Source organism: Phodopus roborovskii, unplaced genomic scaffold, assembly GCF_943737965.1.
Source record: "Phodopus roborovskii unplaced genomic scaffold, PHOROB, whole genome shotgun sequence".
NCBI lineage: Eukaryota > Metazoa > Chordata > Mammalia > Rodentia > Cricetidae > Phodopus > Phodopus roborovskii.
In genome coordinates this window covers 31137957-31157552 of record NW_026126434.1, presented here as the reverse complement: position 1 = coordinate 31157552, position 19596 = coordinate 31137957, and the positions used below count along the sequence as shown (strand labels likewise).

The window sequence follows — 19596 nt, the reverse complement described above, 5'->3', positions numbered from 1 at the left end:
AGAAACAGAACATGAAAATCAAGATGGAGCCTGAGCAGAGGCTGAGAGCTGTCTCTGGTCCTGGAAACAGGTCCAGGCCTGTATGTTTGAGCCCTTGTAATCACAGGTCCTGGTGGGACAATATTCTACCAAGAAACAAAGACAGAGTTGGTGAAAATGACCTAGTTAAGGATGGCTACATCAAAGCTCATGAAAGACAGAGCACTGAGCAAGCCCAGCCACACTTGGCTTCTCCTGTGTTCTGCCCTACCCTTACAAGAGGTAACATCAAATACATGGATCCTGGAAGTATTCAGGCTTAATTATCTCTGTCATGTTTTGTGTATCTTCTCCCTTAAAGAATCCACAAACCGCACATTATATCTAGAAATGTAAATTCAGACTAACATCTATACCATTGTTCTCAACAGACCATAAGAAGCTGAATTTCAGTGGTATTTGAAGTTCAGTAAGGGATGGAGACATCCCAGTACTGCCTCTGCTGGAACAGAAGAGGTAACTGGAGGCAAGATATGGGTCAATGTCAGAAGGAGGCTCAATGCTGTTGAAATAACCATATTGAAGAAGAAATGCAAAAACATCCTATGTGGTTCAGTCCCACATAAGGCAGTAGTCACATCCTGTAGAAGAAAGTAATAAGAAATTCACATTTGAAGCTGGAGAGATGGTTCAGTGTTTATGAGTACTGGATGCTCTTCCAAAAGACAGTGTGTGATTTCCCATACATTGTGTCTCACAAGAATCTGTAACTCCAGTTCCAAGGGATCCAATGCCCTCTTGTGGCCTCACCTCTGAGGGCACTACATGCACATAGTACATACATACATACAAAAATCTCACATATATAAAATCAAAGTAAACAAATAATTTTTAAAAGAAATTCACATCAGTAATGAAAATTGAGATACTCAAAATATACCATCACACATTCAAAATGTAACTATTTCAAAAGTCTCCATAATGCAAAGGACTATTATCCTCTGTCACATACCAGGCACTCAGAGCTCTGGGCACTGTGCCTTTCTGGAACAGAACAAAGAAGAATCTGACCACAGCCTACAGAATGTGAGGGTGTAGGGAGGATCACGGGTTCCCAAGCTTCCTGGTGAGTTCCCAAGTATGGAAAGGGTCTCAGAGACTAGCTTCTACCATGCTTACTTGCAGCCTGCTCATACCTCCTCTTCTTCTACCCTGTGAGGTGGAGAAACAAGATATACAAGAAGACTGGCTGCCCCACTGCAGGTCTGTCCTTAGCAAGGACCTTCCTCTCTGTCTCTTCACTACTGTGAACCAGGAGTCCATGTCCATAAATGTCAGGATGGCACGTTTACTCAGCATTCTATCACGTACTCTGCAGTTAAGTGTTGGCAAGTAAGGTGCAAGGCTGAATGAGCACCTGTGTATGATGTTAGCTGATAATCTGCCCTAATAATCGTTCTGAAAATAACATTCCTGACACTAATATTAAAGTCCTGAAAGATCAAAATCTCTAAGGTCTAAAGCTTCCCAAAAGATTAAAATTCCAAATATTTAAATTCTGACCACTGAAATTCCAGAAACTGTAGTTACTTATAGTGGGGGTTGGCAGAAACTATGAGGAAACCTTTGGCCAAGCAGTATGGTAAAGATGAAAACTAATTTTAAAATACATCATTTACCTACACTGGCATCTCTTCCAGCTAATAAACTCCGGTTTTTAGTTAGTTTCATTGTTTTACCCCAAGTCCTTGAGTGAGTTTGGGATTTTTCTGCTGTAGCCTCTCTCAACAGTCTTCAGCTGCCACCCAAACTCCAGAAGCATCTAGGCCCCAAATGCTACAGGACTTACCCTCTCTAGAATGGCTGGCTGGCTTTGCCTTCAGGCTGCACCTGTAACACATTTTTTCCAGCCAATCCCATGTGCAGTTTTTCAGACATCAGTCTCTCTCTCTCTCTCTCTCTCTCTCTCTCTCTCTCTCTCTCTCTCTCTCTCTCTCTCTCCATAGATTGCTGGTTTTCCCTGTAGCCCCTCTCCTCAGGCTGCTACTTTCGGCTCAGGGCCATATGCTAGTTCCCCAATCAGAAGTGCTATATCTCATAGTTCACTGCCACCCTGAGCTACACATAATTGATCCAGTCTAAAAAAGAAACAGAGCTCACACAAAGGTGCTCTCAGCACAGGGGATCCCATGTCTTTAATCCCAGCACTAGAAAGAAATATAAGACAGAAGGAGACTTAAGCTGATTGCATTCTGAGGGAGTCTGAGGTTTGGTGAAGGGTGGTGCAGTCTGAGGTTCGGTGAATCACCCCTTCAGTGTAAGCATTGGTAGAGGTGAGAACTCTCTAGTAATTGGCCACTTTGCTTCCCTGATCTTCAACTTTAGCCCCAATATCTATTATCTCTGGGATTTTATTATTCATGCTTCATGCATATTTTTCTTTACATTTTAAATCATATTACAAATTAAATTTGTCCTTTGATAATGTCATGTATTGTATAATGTATTCTAATTCCTTTCATTTCTTTTTTATTTAATTTTTTTCATTTTACATACCAACCCCAGTTCCCTCTCCTTCCCTTTCTCCCTTTTCACCCCTCCCCCCTGTGACCTAAGGAAGGCAGTGAAGATTTTCTATTGCACTTTCAGGGTCTTGACTGAAAAATCTTCTATAATGAGTATATTTTCCCCAGAATTTCCCTTTAGTTCTTCTGAATTATGCCCAAGAAGATAATAGTTCAACAATTTTCACATGTCAGTTGCTTTGCAGTAAAGAAGCCTTCTTAGTGCCTGATGCACCTCCTGATTCCTCAAGGTATAGATGACAGGGTTGAAGATGGGTGTGACCACTGTGTAGAGCAGGGCGACAACCTTGGAGATGATCTGAGAATGGACAGCAGAGGGTGCAATGTACAAGACCATGAGTGTTCCATAGAAAGTGGACACCACAGCCAGGTGAGAGGAGCATGTGGAGAAAGCCTTTGCTCTTCTGGCCCCAGAGGGGACACTCAGCACAGTCACCACAATCTGAGCATAGGAGACCAGAACCAGCCCAAAGGGGATAGTCAGGAAGACAACAGAGAGAACAAACGTAGTTGCCTGGGCCACTCCGGTATCTGAGCAGGCCAGGACCATCAAAGGTGAGAAGTCACAGTAAAAGTGGTCAATTTGGTTGGGGCCACAGAATCTCAGCTGGGCCATCAGAGCAACAACTAGTCCATCTACCATGAAGCCAGAGAGCCAGGCTATGAGCACCAACCCAAGACACCATCGAGGCCCCATCAGGATTGGGTATCGTAGGGGGTGACAGATTGCTAGGTAGCGATCATATGCCATCACAGCCAGAAGAAAACACTCATCTGTAGCCAGAGAGCCAAAGATGAAGAACTGGAACAAGCAGCCAGCCATAGAGATGACAGACTCTTGTAGGAAGCCCTCCAACATTTTGGGCACCACTGTGGATGTATAGAGGATCTCAATGAAGGAAAGGTTCACCAGAAAAAAATACATAGGTGTGTGAAGCTTCTGGGAGCTGACCACCAGCACTACAATGAGTAGGTTCCCTGTGATGATGGAGGCGTAGACGATGGTGAGAACAGAAAAGAACAGGAGGTGCAGTCCAGGGACTTCATGGAAGCCAAGAAGTACAAACTCGGTGACAGTTTGGTTTCCTATGGAGATTCTCTCCATAGATCATTCAGTTTTCAGTTTTCTTCCTGCTTGAGAGTAACTAGAGAAATTTCAGAGTGTCTCTGTTGTCTGTTGTATTTCTAAGATTGATAGGGCTAAAACAAGATGACAGAGTATGCAAAATGAGGATAGATTAAGCTAGTCTTCATCATTCCCTTCTTTAAGTTATTACCTCTTTGGCTCTTCCTTTCCCATGTTCTTTAATGTAACATATTCCTAATGACTTAGGAGAGCTTACCCATATTCAAATTTTCAATAAAACCTAAAACTTTGTGTACTAACTACCATGTGTGTCCCTCAACAACAATTTTTTTACCTTTCACAATTACAGCCTATACTGCTACAAAAGAATTGAGAATTGTGCTAGAATCCCATGGTAAATGTTAGTCATCTTTACCTTAATAGCCTCTCTGGTCTCCATCAAGCCGTCACTTAAGTCTCATCAATTCCTTTAATTTCTTGACATTTCTTGGTTTATGTTACACTTCCATGTGGGTATAATGGCCCACTAGGCAGCCTTCTTGTCTCTAGTTTGTAGAATCTTTTATCAAAATAACATTCTCTTTAGTTGACTGGAGATTTTAGTTAAAGTGTAATAAATGATGGTGAGAGAGAAGTGTAGGAGCTGTGGGAACAGAAGGAAAAGAAATCCAGACTCAGGTTGTGGTAGAAGGTGTGGGAATAAAATTCAGGGAGGCTTCCTGAAGACAGTAGCTTTTAACTTACTGTCTTATAGGAGAGTGTCCTATATTGAGCTAAGTTTTGAAGGCCAGATAACAGTGGGCCAGCCAGAAGACAGTGGCCTGGGCAGTGTGCAGTGTGCAGATGCAGAAATGTATAGATGCAAGGATGTACAGAAGCAGAGGTTTGATGGAGCAAAGTGATTCTGAACAGCCGACGTGATCCTTGTATAACAGGTAGGGCTTCAAATGCTGACCAAGTGATGTCTGGCTTTGATTACAGAGAGAATATGTAGGATGGTCTGGAGTAAAGGAGAATGGTCGAGGAGAAATCGAGAATAAGCCACGCACATATTCCCATAAACTTTAAACTGTTTCTACACCATCATAGTAATAAAAGTAGATATCATTTGTAACATGAAATTCAAGTTGTCTAACATAAGTGCCCTACAACAGCTGCCTAAGTAGGTGAAACAGAATGACTCAGGGCCAAGAAGCTCAGGAGACTGCAAAGCTTTTATAACTTTTCCACAGGCCAAATCTGTATATTTCATGGTAGTACATTTTCTATTCCTGTGTAGCCCTGGCACTACATCCTTAGAGACAGAGAGGTACAGCTTAAGTTGCATGTCTTCTCTGGGCTCTCCTTGACTAATCACTTTTCTTTCTTTAGCAATCACATACTGGGTAGAGGATATTATTTTAAACCTTGAGGATTCCCAGTCAAATAAAAGCAAGCCATTACCTTAAGGAGCCTTGTGTGTGCACACACCAGCAGATAATTGCAGCACACTGAGAGGAAGTTGGTGAGTTAAACCTGAATGAAATAGTTCTTGGAGAAGTGGTGCTAAGCAGCCTGCTATAGCTGTGGGAAATATACAGGAAGAAAAGGGTACTGCAGATAGAAAACTATGACTAGATTCTGAGATAAGAAATGTCACAGCACATGAGGATGCAAAAGAGGCTGCAGAGCTAAGTAGCCACAGGTGATCAAGAAGGAGCATCAAGAACAGTTGTTCTCAACCTGTGGGTCATGTCCCCTTTAGGGATTCAAACAAGCCTTTCACAGGGGTCACATATCAGATATCCTGCACTTCAAAAATATACATTAAGATTCATAACAGTAGCAAAATTAGTTATGAAAAAGCAAAAAAATTAATTTTACAGTTGAGGGTCACCACAACATGGGAAACTGTATTAAAGGGTCACAGCATTAGGAAGGTTGACCACTGATCCAAGAAACAAATGAGTAATACAGATAGGAGGGCAGCAATGGAACATGAGCCCCTCTGTTGGTCACAAACTGTATCTACAACTTTGTCCTGTTAACCTCAAAGCCTGATTGAGGGCTTCTGAACAGCAGAGTGGCATGGTGTCATAGTCCAGATGAAATTAGGCAGCATTAGGAAGGCCCAGATAAAGAGGGGAGAGAGAGAGCCCAGATACAAGATAAAGATAATTGAGAGACAGACACAGAGACCCCAGATCCAAGATAGAGTGAATTGAGATACACAGAGAGACAGAGAGAGAAAGAGAGAGGGAGAGAGAGAGCACTCACCCAGATGATAGTGAAATGTAAATACATAGTCTCAAGTTTTATCATTATAATTTCCATTCTCCCAAAAGCAAGCTCACTCAGCACAGGCTTCTCTGGAATTTTCAATATAAACCAGGCTGGCCTCTGCCTCTCAAGTGCTGGGATTAAATGCATGCATCACCATACTCTATAGGAGATAAAATTTCGATCTACTATAGTGAACAAGCCTTACAACAAATACCTAATATGTAAAACTACTTCTCCTCTAACCTAAATCTGTCTTCACCAGACTGAAGTGATGCTACCATCTCCAGCGCATTACTCCAGTATCCTCCCTGCCTTCTTCCCCACAATTTGTGCACTCTACACTTCGTATTCTCTCTACACTGTCCCTGAGCAAGGCCCAGGTAAGTATACTAACCAGCCCAGACAGCCTCCCACAATCCTGGTCTTTAAAGTGTTTAAAAGTTCCCCACCTGAAGTCTGCTTTCACATGAGAGAGAAATATCATTAGGATTTTCAGAACATGGCATAACCAATTCTATTGTCCTAAGAGTGAGGAGTCAGGAAAAAGAAGGAGAGTTCTGAGATTTGAGAACTTCAGAAAAGTGGGGAAGATATAGCAGGGGCAAGGTGAATGAGAAAATGAGAAACAGGTATTATCATAGGCTTAAGTAAACATTAAAGAATTTGCGGTTGTAAACCCCCCAGAATAGGAGGATGGCTGACTTTGAAGTTGGAAAAAGTATGTGGGATGGATTTTTGGAATCAAGATTACTTTGATAATATTAACTTGTTAGAAAATGAGAATATTGAAAATACCTAATTGTCTAGTGAGCATTGGCTCCCAGACAACCCTGGGTTAGAGCTGCAGCTCTCATCCAACCCAGACTCTGAGACAGCAGAGAGCCCTAAGCTAAAATCATCACCACTTCTGGCAAAGCAATTCAAATAAAACCCAAGAACACACATTTAAAAGAATATATGATGAATTATAATTTGTAACTTACCTTTAAAACAAAAAAAGTTTTAGTTTCTTATGTACTTTGCAATGTCTGCTAAGCTTTTTTATTTTTATGAATGCCAAATGATAAATAAATTTCAAAGGCTTTAAAATAAAATCATATAATTTTAAGCATATTTAAGTTCTCTCATACCATTAGAATGAAGGTGAGAACATATGCTGTGTGTCCATCTTAGCACACTAACTAGCTCCTGGGGAGCAGGAGTGCCTATCCCCTTCTTTAAATGACCCAGAGTACAGGGGAAGGACTGGAGTCATCTTGTAAAGATGCAATGAAGGAAACAGCAAACCTTGAAGGAATCAAAAGGGATTTCCTGAAATGCTTGCTGCAAAGAGGCTTTTGGTCTCTAGGTTAATGAAAATCTGTTACCAATTACAGGAAATCTTGCAGCTTTTTTAAAGGGTCTATGAAATAAGCCATGAAACTATACAGAAATGTGAGGTCACCTGGAAACTGAAGGAAAGAAGACAGACGAGAGTTTTCTGAAAACTTCAGAATGGCCGCATTTCCCAACTTCAGCTTCTTCATTTTTAGTTCAACTTGAAATAATACAGGGTCGTGATAAGCAGCATCTCTCTTTCCACTCTCCATCCCTGAGCTGTTCTTTGTAACCTCCATGCCCTGTTCTAGCTCCCAAGACATCCTGCCCTTTCACTGTGAACCCTTTTATCACAAGGGAAGACTGGCAGAAGAGGCCCTTGAGAACAAATTATAGATTTACTGCAGAGCAACCTTAAATGAACAAGATGAAGCATCCCATTGAGGCATTATTTATTATTATTATTATTATTATTTATTAATTAATTAAAGAATTTCTGAATGTTGGGTTGACCAAAGCTGGAACAGAAACTAAAAGTACTACAGGAAACCTTCTTTTCCATCCCCTTAGAGAAAAATGCTCTATACTCCCCAAAACATCTCACCACCAACTCCCAGTCTCTTTCCAGTAACTCACTAACAAATTCACCTGACTCTGTAGTACCCTAACTGGCAGATAAATGGCAAAGATATATTGTAATGGGAGGCATGAAAGGAAATGTCATAATCTAGGAAAACTTTAAAAAGATGTCAAATGTTATATAATTTATGTAGCCAAAAAAAAGAACGTCTCAAAGTTAGGGTAGGGGAAGGGTTTCATTTTTGTCTTTCCAGGAGAACAAAAGCATCCTACTAAGTAATCCAGAGACCACTGGATAAGTGAAACATCTGAAGAAGGACAATCATTAAAAGCAAATGTCCCAAGAAAGAGAGTAAATTGGCCAGGTGTTATCACCCACCTCCAGCTAATTGGCCTGAAATCCCAGCTCAGAGCCCCAGACTAGGGCCAGTTCCCATGCCCCCATCTTAGCCTGAATGGCTGCCCCTTCCCATCAGATCACTATCGCTGTTCTCCACAAACAGTGCACACCTTTGAGTTGACTGCTATGTTCTACCTAGCTAGTATTGCCACTAAGCTGACAAACACCACCAGTAGATCAGCTTCAGACTACAAACTTCTCAGGACATTCAAATTGCTGAGTTCATATGAGACTAACATGTGCATTTTACAGAACTTTGAGCCCTCCAAAAATTAATCACTAATTAAGAAAATGCTCTATAGACTTGCCTACAGCCCCATTTTAGGGGTATATTTCCTTAATTGAGGCTCCCTCCTCTCAGATTACTCTAGCTTGTATCAAGTTGACATAAAGCTAGACAGCACAGTGTCTCTTTACAGTAACTAAGACACTATTCTTGTCTGCTTATCTTCATACAGGCCATACTAATCTTGTTATTTTATTTCCCAAAAGTTATTGGAGCTGAAGAGGTGATGGTTTTAATCTACTGTTACTGAATTTCCATAGTGGTCTTATCCATCTGTGTAAATATCTACAGATAGTATTCTTCTCTTAAGAGTGGCGCTGGAACCTGAGTCCAGGTTGATGTCTGAGGACCAGGATGCATCCATATCTGAGTAGCCTGCACTACTACTCAATGACATGGTGAAATCTAGGCCCAAACTGCAGCTGAGGGTCATGTCAGGGTCTGTGCTGATGCCCAATGCAGAAACCCAAGATCAATGGCCAAGTTAGTGTCTCAGGGCCATATTGTCACTTGTGGCAGTGGTAACATCCAGACCCACCTGGTCTCAGGGCCATATTGTCACTTGTGGCAGTGGTAACATCCAGACCCACCTGCTGCTAAGGAGCATGTTGGGGTCCATGGTCCTACTATGATTGGGGGCTGAGCAGAATTGCCACTAATGGTCACATAGAGTCCCAGAGTTGGGGTTGCAACCTGAGGCCTTGGTAGTGTCATGTGATGACATGGGTACCAAAACCATTCCCACCTGAGTGGCCATTCTTCCCACCCAGAGCCAGCATTGATGGGAGATGTAATTCTGTAAGTATGTTTCTCTTATTGGTTAATGAATAAAGCCTTGTTGGCCAATAGGAAAGCAAGATAGGTGGGACTAGGAGACAAGGAAGATTCTGGGAAATGTAGTAGAGGAGTCAAGATGTAGGGACTTGAGAAGAAGGTCTGGACCCTCTCTCCAGTAACATAATACCACATGAAAATACTTAGATTTGTAGGAATTGGTCAATATTTAAGACAGAGGTACCCAATAAGAAATGCTAGTAACAGGCCAACAGCTTTATATCTAAAACAGTGTCTCTCTTGTGTTATTTGGGACTGATGCGGCTGTGGGTCCTGGCTGGCAGGAAAATTGCTCATAACACAGGATATCCTCCAGGCCTAAGTTGCTGCCAAGGGCCTTTTCTGGGTCCATAGTTCAACTGCAGCTGGAGTCTGTGTTGATCTGTGGTCAGTGGCACCTCAGGAGGTCTTAAGAATAAAGCAAAATGAAATCAGAGGAGTATATTGATCCAGACCAGCCCTTTGCTATCCTGGAAAAATTGGCCTTACCTCTCACTTCCCACTACAGCAAGAAAGCTGGCCCCTGCACTAGGAAGAGAGAGCCCCACATCAGTGAGGATGAACCAACACTGAGATCATGCATGTAGGTAAACTAATTCTGACACCACACCCAAGGCCAGAAACCCCAGTGGCTCAATCTGACCTGCCTGGCTAACACCCAGGCCCACAACTTTGCCTTGGGTCAACCCACCCTAGGTCTGTCCCATCTGGATCCTGCTAGAGCTTATGAAGGGACTTCCTGTGGAGCCATAACCGCAAGATCTCCAAGACACAGGATAACTCAGAGGAGCTTGGGTGAAGATCCAGTGAGGATGGTGTACCAAAAAACAAAGGCCTTGAGCCAGCCCAATGACTCAGAGCAATGAACAGTTGCCAATCAAGTGTATGGGACAAAGGGACACACTATATGACACACACAGCCTCCAATGCCATCAGGATAGATGAAGAGGTGATGGAGAGGCAGGAGAAGCAGATTTTTCTGTTTGGGTGTAGTTTTTGTTTTGTTTTTTGTTCTTGTTGCTACTGCTCTTGCTTTTGTTTGCCTCACTTTGCTCACTTTGCTTTGTTTTCTTTCATGGGTGGATGCAGCAACACAAATGAGGGGAGAACACGGGGGAACCAGAAGGTGAAAAGAACTAGGGTACATGATGTAAAACCCCCAAAGAGTCAATAAAGAAGTTATTAAAAAAAAAAAGAGTGGTGTTGGAGGTTAAGACCAGCGACCAGAGAACATAATCTGAAAATTTAACCAGTGAAGTACACACTCAGCTCATTGGGGATAATGGTATCTTATTCCTACTATTCCTACTATAAACTTGTCCCTTTGGAATAATGTCAACACTTCAACTGAAAAATGCTTCAAAACCAACACAGAAACAAAAGAACTCAGGAAGGACAATTTTTTTTTTTAAATTTCCAGTCTACACTAATGGATTAAAAAATAAGGCAGAATTTAGATGAAGTCCCAAACAAAGAATCCATAATAATGGTTATAAGAAAGTTTAATGAAACCAAAGATGGCATGAATTAAAAGAGAACAAAAATAAACAGATGGATGAAATAAGAAAAATAATAGAGGGAATGAAATAAATTCAACAAAGAGATATAGATACTGGGAAAAATCAAATCAGAATTTTGGAAATTAAATCTCAATAAGTCAAATATAAAATTCAGTGGAAAGCCACATCAATAAGATTGGTCAAATAGCAGGAAGAATAACACAGCTTGAAGCAAGGATAAATAATTAGAACAGCCAGACAATGGTAAACATGAAACAATAACAAAATGCAAACAGAACATGGAATACTCTAGGATGTCATTAAAAGACCAAACATATGAATTTTGAACATAGAGGTATGATAAGAAATAAAAACTAAGGGCAGACAAGCTATATTCAACAAAATAATAATTCCCAAATCCAGAAACAGAAGACTACACTGCAAAGGGTGGCATTTTGAAAGTGAAATGGGTAAACTTGGAGAAGAATTTCCTCAAATAGTTCTACAAGATGTAAAATATTACAGTGATTTCTGAACAGAAATGTTAAACCCCAGCAGAGCAGATAACAGTTTATTCTAACCTCAACAGAACCTCCCATGTCCTTTGGCCTCTGAGAATTAGGTCCTCATCTCCATGACTGTTACAATGTTGATTCTGCACTGTATTTTCCATGTACTTTATGATAAAGTATGAGCAAGGAGGCTCCAGGCCTTCAGAGTACCTGTGTGTGGTGCTACTTCACAGTTGGGGCTGTTCATAACTCAGAAACTCATGATTGCCACATAACTCTTTTTTGGGTGGGTGGGTGGGTTCAAGATTTCTCTGTGTAACAGCCCTAGCTGTCTTGGAACTAGCTCTGTAGACCAGGCTGGTTTCAAACTCACAGAGATCCCTCTGCCTCTGCTTCCCGTGAGCTGGGATTAAAGGCATATGCCACCATCACCTGGTTTTGCCACAAACTCTAATGTCAAAATCCTAAAAGATCAAAATCTCTTTAGTCTAATATCCCTGAAAGTCATAAACATCTATGTATTTCAGTAACCATGAGTATAAAGCTCCATGCAAATTGCCAACATACTGATATGTATTTATGTTTTGCTAATTGACTAATGTTTTTATAAATATAGCATTCATAATTGGTATATCTCTGTGAGCTTCATGAGCATACCTGAGCTGAGTGCTATGCATGCAAAAATTTTGTACACTTTTGCTTATCTTGTGAGATAAAGTAGCCTGTTTTCCCATGTTTTATGTTCCTTCGATAAATACTCCTTTGAAAATATAAATAAATGCCTTTAAAGTAATTTTAATTCTTCCAAAATTACATTTTTAGAGATTTAAATTTTTGTAATCATGACATTCAAAACATGTCTCTTGAGAGAGTGATACAAACTCCTTACTGGACATCACCTGTAAAGTGTTTTCCTGCTTGGGAAAATAGCCATTGATAAAGGCAGATGGTTCCTGATGACTGGTTTATTTTCTGTAACATGTGCCCCTCATAAAGAGGATTTTCTTCAAGTCTCCGAGGGCCTGAGTCTCCCAGAACATTCTGCTGTCTAGTCAGGAGAGCCTCAAACAACTCTTATGGGCAAAGGCACACTAAGAGTGGGATCTTAAGTAGATTTTATCTGTCAGCACATATCACATTAGAAAGTAAAATTGTTGAAGCCCATCCTAAGGGTGCATGCCTTAATTACCAACACTTGGGGACTTTGATCAGGGAAGAGTTCAAGATCACTTTCATACATACATACATAAAGAGTTCATAGGCAGCCTGTGCTATATGAAAAGGGAAATGGGAATAAATGAAGGGAATGAACTAAGAAAAAAGAAAGGAAGAAAAAGAAGGCTAAAGGGAGTCTAGCATTCTGCAAAAGTATAGTTTAAGATGAAGGTCTGCAATTTTGGCAGGAAACACTGGCAAAGGGACTCCCAGACCCTCCTAGTTTGTTCAGTGGTTTGATAGTGGTGAATTGTCTCAAAAGAATTAAGAACAGCCCGTTCTATATAGGTCAACCAGAGCCACATAGTAAAATAGATAAATAGAAATAAAATGAGGTAAAAACAGAAAACTAATACCGACTTCTGACCTTCACATGTAGACACATGAACACATATGCACATGTACACTTGCACACACAAACAGTAAATCCATTAATGTACTATATCAATAAAGAATATATCAATAATAAGTAGAAATACTAGTTTTGTAGATGTAGTGACATCTACAGTAATGGAAAGGGGAAAGTAAAAATGGGTGACCAGGGATAGTACATGAGCGCTAAGAGGGAAACTCATAATCCTTGAGGTTGTCTGCAAAACGTTCTCATAGGTCACCCTCTGCTTCTTGCCATCTAAGGAACAGACTCCAAAATAACATTAATTAGTTGTATGAGGCTCTCCCAATTGGAAAGCAGAGTGTACTGGGAGGCTCGGGTCCTCAGAGACTTGAAGAAAATCCTCCTGACAAGGGACCCATGCTTCAGAAGGAGGAACAAAATAAGCCAGTCACCGGGCTATTTTTCCAAGTAGGAAAACACTATTCAAATGTTGTCCAGAAAAACGCTACAAGATCCAGGATGAAATTAAGCAAGGACTGAACTGCAGTAGGACCAATGAGTGGGCTCTAATGAGTGCTTACACTTTTGCATAGCATTTGAATTCATGTACCTACTTAAGTTTAATCTTTTTCGGTGTCTATATTTTTGTGATATGTAGTCACTTTCAGTGTTATTTGTAATGATGCTTGTATATGTACATATATATGATACATGTGTGACCTTGAATGAATCTGGCTTCTGTGGTTACTAACGTACACTTCTGTGCTCAGATTTAAAGGTGTAACATGTTGGTATAATATCCATGAGGTTTGTGTACAGAGTCTGGGGAGTTTTGCATGTATTGTGATTTTAAAGGATGAGTGTAAGAGCACCAAGACGCAAAGATGAACTGAAGAAGGCCTTACATTCCACTGCATTTTTATTACAGAGGTCTTAACTCTGACTAGCTAATGGCTTTATTTCCTGCAGCTGCCTGAAAGAGATAATTATTTTGAGACTTTCCCACCAACTGGAGACTGTGAACTCTGTCTGAGGTAAGATGGATGATAGCAAACAAAAAGAGGCTGATGGAAAGGGGTAAAACTGGATCAGAGAAGAGACACACTGAAACGCAAAAGAGAGAAAAGTATTGGAGAAGAAAAAGGATTCAGAGGTTGTACAGGACAGGAAAATCCCCTTGACTTGGAAGAGGATCTCCCTCTCCCCCATGTGGGTCAAATTCGGGTTTATCTGGGCAGGAAATGTCCACCCCGGCAAGGATGGGAGATGGAGAAGCTGAATTTAGCGGCTACTTTCTGTAATCCCGGTGCTCCGCCAAAACTGAGGCAGGAGGTTCGAGGTGAATTGGAGACCAGTTTGGAACACAGTGAATTCTAGGCCATCCTGAGATATAATTAAAAACCTAAAATGAAAGGAAGAATAAGAGGAGGCAGAACAATCCGGAGTCCGAGCAGAAGAATCTAAATTCAGTGTGTACTTCTGAGGGTGGATATAGCACAGAGATCAAAGACAAATACACACCCATCACGTTCTTGGGGTGACCTGGGTGGAACATGGGCTTTCCTTAGACACCTCAGTTCTAAGGCCCCGATAGCTAAAAAAAAAAAAAAAAAAAAGGAGTCCCCAGGCAGAGAGGCTACCTCTGACCCCTTGGAAGCACACACACACAGTAGTGGTTCTTCCCCTCCCCTCCTTCCCGGCCACAGGCTGTAGTAGATGAGCACCAACGCCTCCCTGGTGACTGAGTTCGTGCTGGTGGGCTTCTCGCGACTGGTCCACCTGCAGGGCCTCCTCTTCTCCCTCTTCCTGGCTGTCTACTTGCTCACGGTAGCAGGCAATCTCCTCATTGTGGCGCTAGTCTCCACAGACGCAGCCCTGCAGTCTCCCATGTATTTCTTCCTCCGCATCCTCTCAGCCCTGGAGATCTGCTACACGTCGGTCACCGTTCCCTTGCTGCTGCACCATCTGCTCACTGGCCGGCGCCACATCCCACGCTCAGGCTGCGCTCTGCAGATGTTCTTCTTCCTTTTCTTTGGTGCCACCGAGTGCTGCCTGCTGGCTGCCATGGCCTACGACCGCTACGCCGCGATCTGTGAGCCCCTGCGCTACCAAACGCTGCTCAGTCGGCGGGTGTGTGTGCAGCTTGCCGCTGCCGCGTGGGCCTGCGGGGCTCTAGTGGGGCTGGGCCACACCTCCTTCATCTTCTCCTTGCCCTTCTGTGGCCCCAACGCTGTCCCTCACTTTTTCTGTGAGATCCAGCCGGTGCTGCAGTTGGTATGTGGAGACACCTCGCTCAACGAGCTGCAGATTATCCTGGCTGCCGCCCTTATCATCTTGTGCCCCTTTGGCCTCATCCTTAGTTCCTATGGACGGATCCTGGTCACTATTTTCCGTATTCCATCAGCTGCTGGTCGCCGCAAGGCCTTCTCCACCTGTTCCTCCCACCTGGTAGTGGTATCTCTCTTCTATGGTACTGCCATCTTTATTTATATTCGTCCTAAGGCCAGCTATGACCCAGCCACAGACCCTCTGCTGTCCCTCTTCTATGCTGTGATCACCCCCATCCTCAATCCTGTCATCTACAGCCTGAGGAATGCTGATGTCAAGGCCGCACTAAAAAGAAGTATCCAGAAAATGGGGCCCTCGGAGATTTGACAAGGGGTGGGAGATGACTCCCGGACAGAACTTTAAATTCTAAATTACCGAAGTTGAAAGAGAGGAGACCTGGAATGTAGACTTACTTTAAAGAGCTCCTGATTGCCTCAACGCCTACCTCTCTGTTCTGCCTCCTTTTGCAAAGGGTTGATTTTATAAGTAGAACAATTTAACTAGAAACATAGTTGCAGTCAACCTAAAACAAAGTTGCAATCTAACTAGAAACAAAGTTCTGTTATAAGTAGAACAATTTAACTAGAAACATAGTTGCAGTCAACCTGAAACAAAGTTGCAATCTAACTAGAAACAAAGTTCACCAACAGAACAATGGTCGCTGAGTTAGTAGGCTAGCACACATAAGTTTATCAAAAATAAAAAATAAATAAATAAAAAAAACTGTCCCTAGTAAAAGCAAAGCTCTTAAAAAGTGAAAGAGGATCTGAAAAGAATCATGGGAGTTAGATCTTATGAGCATTAATATACCTTTGCAGTTGAAAGAATTGGTGTTAATGTACTTGAATTTAAATAGTTTTTGAGACAGTCTGACAGGGGTCTGGCAGGGCTCACACTCATTATGTAGCCTCATCTGGCCTTAAAGTCCTAAGTGTCCTGCCTCCACCTCCCTAGTGTTCCTTTATTCAATAGTTGTAGTACTCATGGGCACCACCACATTTGACTTAAATTCAAATTGTAATTCTTCCGACTAATTAGCTGTATGATAATAAACAAATGATGTTATCTCCCTGCACTTTGAACTCCTTATCCATAAGCTGAAATGACAAGGAAGTCAATTTCTCTGGGAGTGTGTAAGAATCCATCTCTACAAATAATTTTAATACTAAGTCAGACAGATTGGCACAGAAAGTAACATCCTTCTGACAGTGTGTGCATGGGGAAGAAGGGTATTTTTGCATCAGTGGGGTTGGTGCTTGGAAAACACAAAGAAAGGTAAAGAAAGATGCCACACAACAAGGCTGCAGAAAAGTACCCCCTGTGGTGATATATTGTTTATGATTTATTAAAGCCTGCCTGGGGATTCAGAAAGCAAAGTCAGCCTCAAGCCATAGAAGCCAGGCACACATCTTTAAACCCAGCCGTCAGAAGTTAGGAGGTGGTGGTACACACACTTAATTCTAGGACTCAGGATTAAGAGGTAGCCACCCAGGGATACATGAGATTGAATCACTCTAAAAGAGCAGCAGATCACACACCTTTGACCCCAGAACTAGTTGTGTAGAAAAGATAGAAGCAGGGACTTCAGTGTGCCAGTATGAGGCATTCATTCTCCAGCCATGCTGAGGAGAGGTTACAGTCTGGGGCTTGATCAGAGCTGGTGGAGTTGGGATCAACTCATTCAGCCTAAGATAGCAATAAGCAGCTAGTGGCCAACTGTTTTGACTTTCTGATAATTCAGCTTGAAGTTTGAACCTCAATGTCAGTCTCTGGGTCATTTATTAATTTATGTTACAACCTCCCATTGGTAAGACAAGCCAAAAATATCCAGGACACTGAAGATGAATAGAATATCCATGAAGTACAAGAGTTCGAGGAAAGCAGAGCAAAGTAATGAGACGTTCTGGTGATGCAATTCCACAATCCTAGTACTTGGGAGACTGAGGCAGTAGGACTGTTGCAAGTTCCAGGCCAGTCTAGGCTATAGAATAAAACCCTGTCTCAAAAAATAAGTCTCCCTAAGAATCAAGAAGACACATTAATTAAGAATTCACTAATAATTTTAAATGCATAAGGTATGGAGAGACACAGAGAAAGTAATCAGAATGCATTGTATACAGGAATGAAATTGTCAAAGAACAAATCTAATTAAAAAAGAAAGTGTAAAATAAAAATAAAATCCACATGATTTTTATGATTCCCAACACTTTGCCAGCACCTCTTCATTATCTTCTCTGTATGTATTGGTCTCCTGACACTATAGTGAAAACTGGGTAAACACAGGTGGTTATTTTGTCCAGACAGCCCTCGTTTGGAGGGGAAAAAATGCCGATTCCCATGAACTGTCATTAAATAATGTGAACTTAGGAAGTATGACACTCAAAACTTAACAGTGGGACTGGAGTGCCAGCTCAGTGAGAAAGTTCTTGCCTAGCAAGCCCAAGGCCCTGTGTTCAATCCCAAGAACTAAAGAAAAAGCATTTCTTCTGCCAGCTCTGGGGAAGATGGCATGACCATCGCCATTTTATCAGTAAATGCAATCTCTATCTTGTAGCCATCAGAATGTCAACAAAGAGGAAAGAGCACAGAAGAGCTACCTGAAGGATTTGCAGTGTGGCTTTTCCTCTGATCCCTGGAATTCTTATCCCCAGGGTGAAGCTGACCAGCAGAACTGCACATTTAAAATGCAGCATTTCACCTCCTCCACTTCCTGGTTACCTCCACCCCCGCTTCCTTCAGAGGTCTCCCTGGCTAATGAGTATTTTAGCATTTTGCCATTGGTTTCTACTTGGGAAGATTACAAGAGGCAGCCTTATGAAACTCATAGGAAAGCTTACCCCACACCCATGATAGGAACAGCAGGGCTCTTCTTGATACATCAGCAATACCTTCTTTTTTGAGACAGGGTCTTGCTGCATAATTAAAGTCGGTGTTGTGATCATAGCTCTTGAGTGCTGAGATTAAAGACAAAGCCACCACACTCTCCCAACAATAACTTTTTCGCATCATTTATGGAGTCACCATTGACAAGTAATAAATTGCATATATTTAAATGTATATATAAGGACTGACATATGAAGGCACCCCAAATCCATTGGCACAACCATTAAACAACATACATATCCTTCAAATGTTTCCTCATGCCCTACTACAGTATCTCTGTAATCTTTATTCCCAAACAACCTTTTATCTGAGTAACATCATCAGAGATCATTTTGCCTTTCCTAGAGTTTTACATAAATAGACTTTTAGGCCTGACTATTTTAATCCAATAAAATTGTTTTGAGATTCATCCATGCTATAGTGTATAACAGCTTACTCATATTCATTTTTCTGAATAGTGTCCCATCATGTAAGACCTCGATTTATTCCCCTACCTGCTGGTAAAAATGTTGCATATGTCCACTTTTTTACTCTTACATATGAAGTATTTGTGAACGCTTATAATTATATATGTTATTCTTGATGTATCCAGTTGCATACGCACAGATGTACAATAGATACATCACATGAAAACGAATTATGTTTAAGTGAAGAAAGCCCTAGGTCGAGAGTTGAGACTGGGGGCTGGAAAGGTGGCTCAGTAGATGGCACTTTTCTCCAAGCATGAAAATTTGATTTTAATCCCCAGAAACTACAAGGTAGAACCAACTCCCGCAAGCTGTCCTCTGACTTTGAGCACATATATATGCCCACAAAAATGCACACATGAGCTTACATAACAAGTTCTTGAAGTTAAGAGTGAAGACTTGGAGCCAGGTACAGTGACTCACACTTGCAATCTCCACATTCAGAATACTGAAGCAGGAGAATTGCCTTTAATACCCACCCAGCTCAGGCTGTATGAAACTGTTTCTGAAAATAAATAAATAAATAAATAATAAAGGACTGAAACCCTAGACTATGAGCTTCACTGCTACAAAGTTTCCAGTGACCTAGAGTAAATACCACCTGTCACCTTTCTGGTTGTCAGTTTCCTGATAAACAGAAGTCTGAATGAAATGTGCTGTGCTAGGCTAGCAATCTACTGTTCTGTGTTTGGCACCCTCAGTATCCTGTACTTCCTGTAGGTGAATCTCTCACAAAGAAAAAGATTAGAGTGTGGTGAATGTCCCTTCCCCACCATCACTGCCAAAGGAACTTGAACCCCATTGGTCCTGAGCCAAATTTAAGTATGTCTGCTTGACTCCATGACACCAGTCATAATAGGTAATAAAGTTCTAAATTCATTAATTCTAATCCTAGACAGGAAAGGAGGCAAGGAGAAAGGTTTCTGTTTCTTGTGTTCACACAGACTTCCAGCAGACTATGAACATTCACAAGTTAAAACATAGGGAGATGCTGTCTCACAGTAACCACAATCCACCAGCGTCGAG

General features: G+C 41.6%; 2 protein-coding genes across 2 annotated transcripts; one reads left to right on the top strand and one right to left on the bottom strand.

Moving 5' to 3' along the window:
- Positions 1-2727: 2727 nt before the first annotated feature.
- Positions 2728-3669, bottom strand: LOC127224390 (olfactory receptor 11A1). Its single transcript, XM_051187431.1, has one exon. The coding sequence runs from the start codon at positions 3667-3669 to the stop codon at positions 2728-2730; it is 942 nt and encodes a 313-aa protein (XP_051043388.1).
- Positions 3670-14555: 10886 nt separating this feature from the next.
- LOC127224394 (olfactory receptor 10C1) lies at positions 14556-15577 on the top strand. Its single transcript, XM_051187435.1, has one exon. The coding sequence runs from the start codon at positions 14609-14611 to the stop codon at positions 15545-15547; it is 939 nt and encodes a 312-aa protein (XP_051043392.1). The 5' UTR covers positions 14556-14608; the 3' UTR covers positions 15548-15577.
- The last annotated feature ends 4019 nt before the right edge of the window (positions 15578-19596 follow it).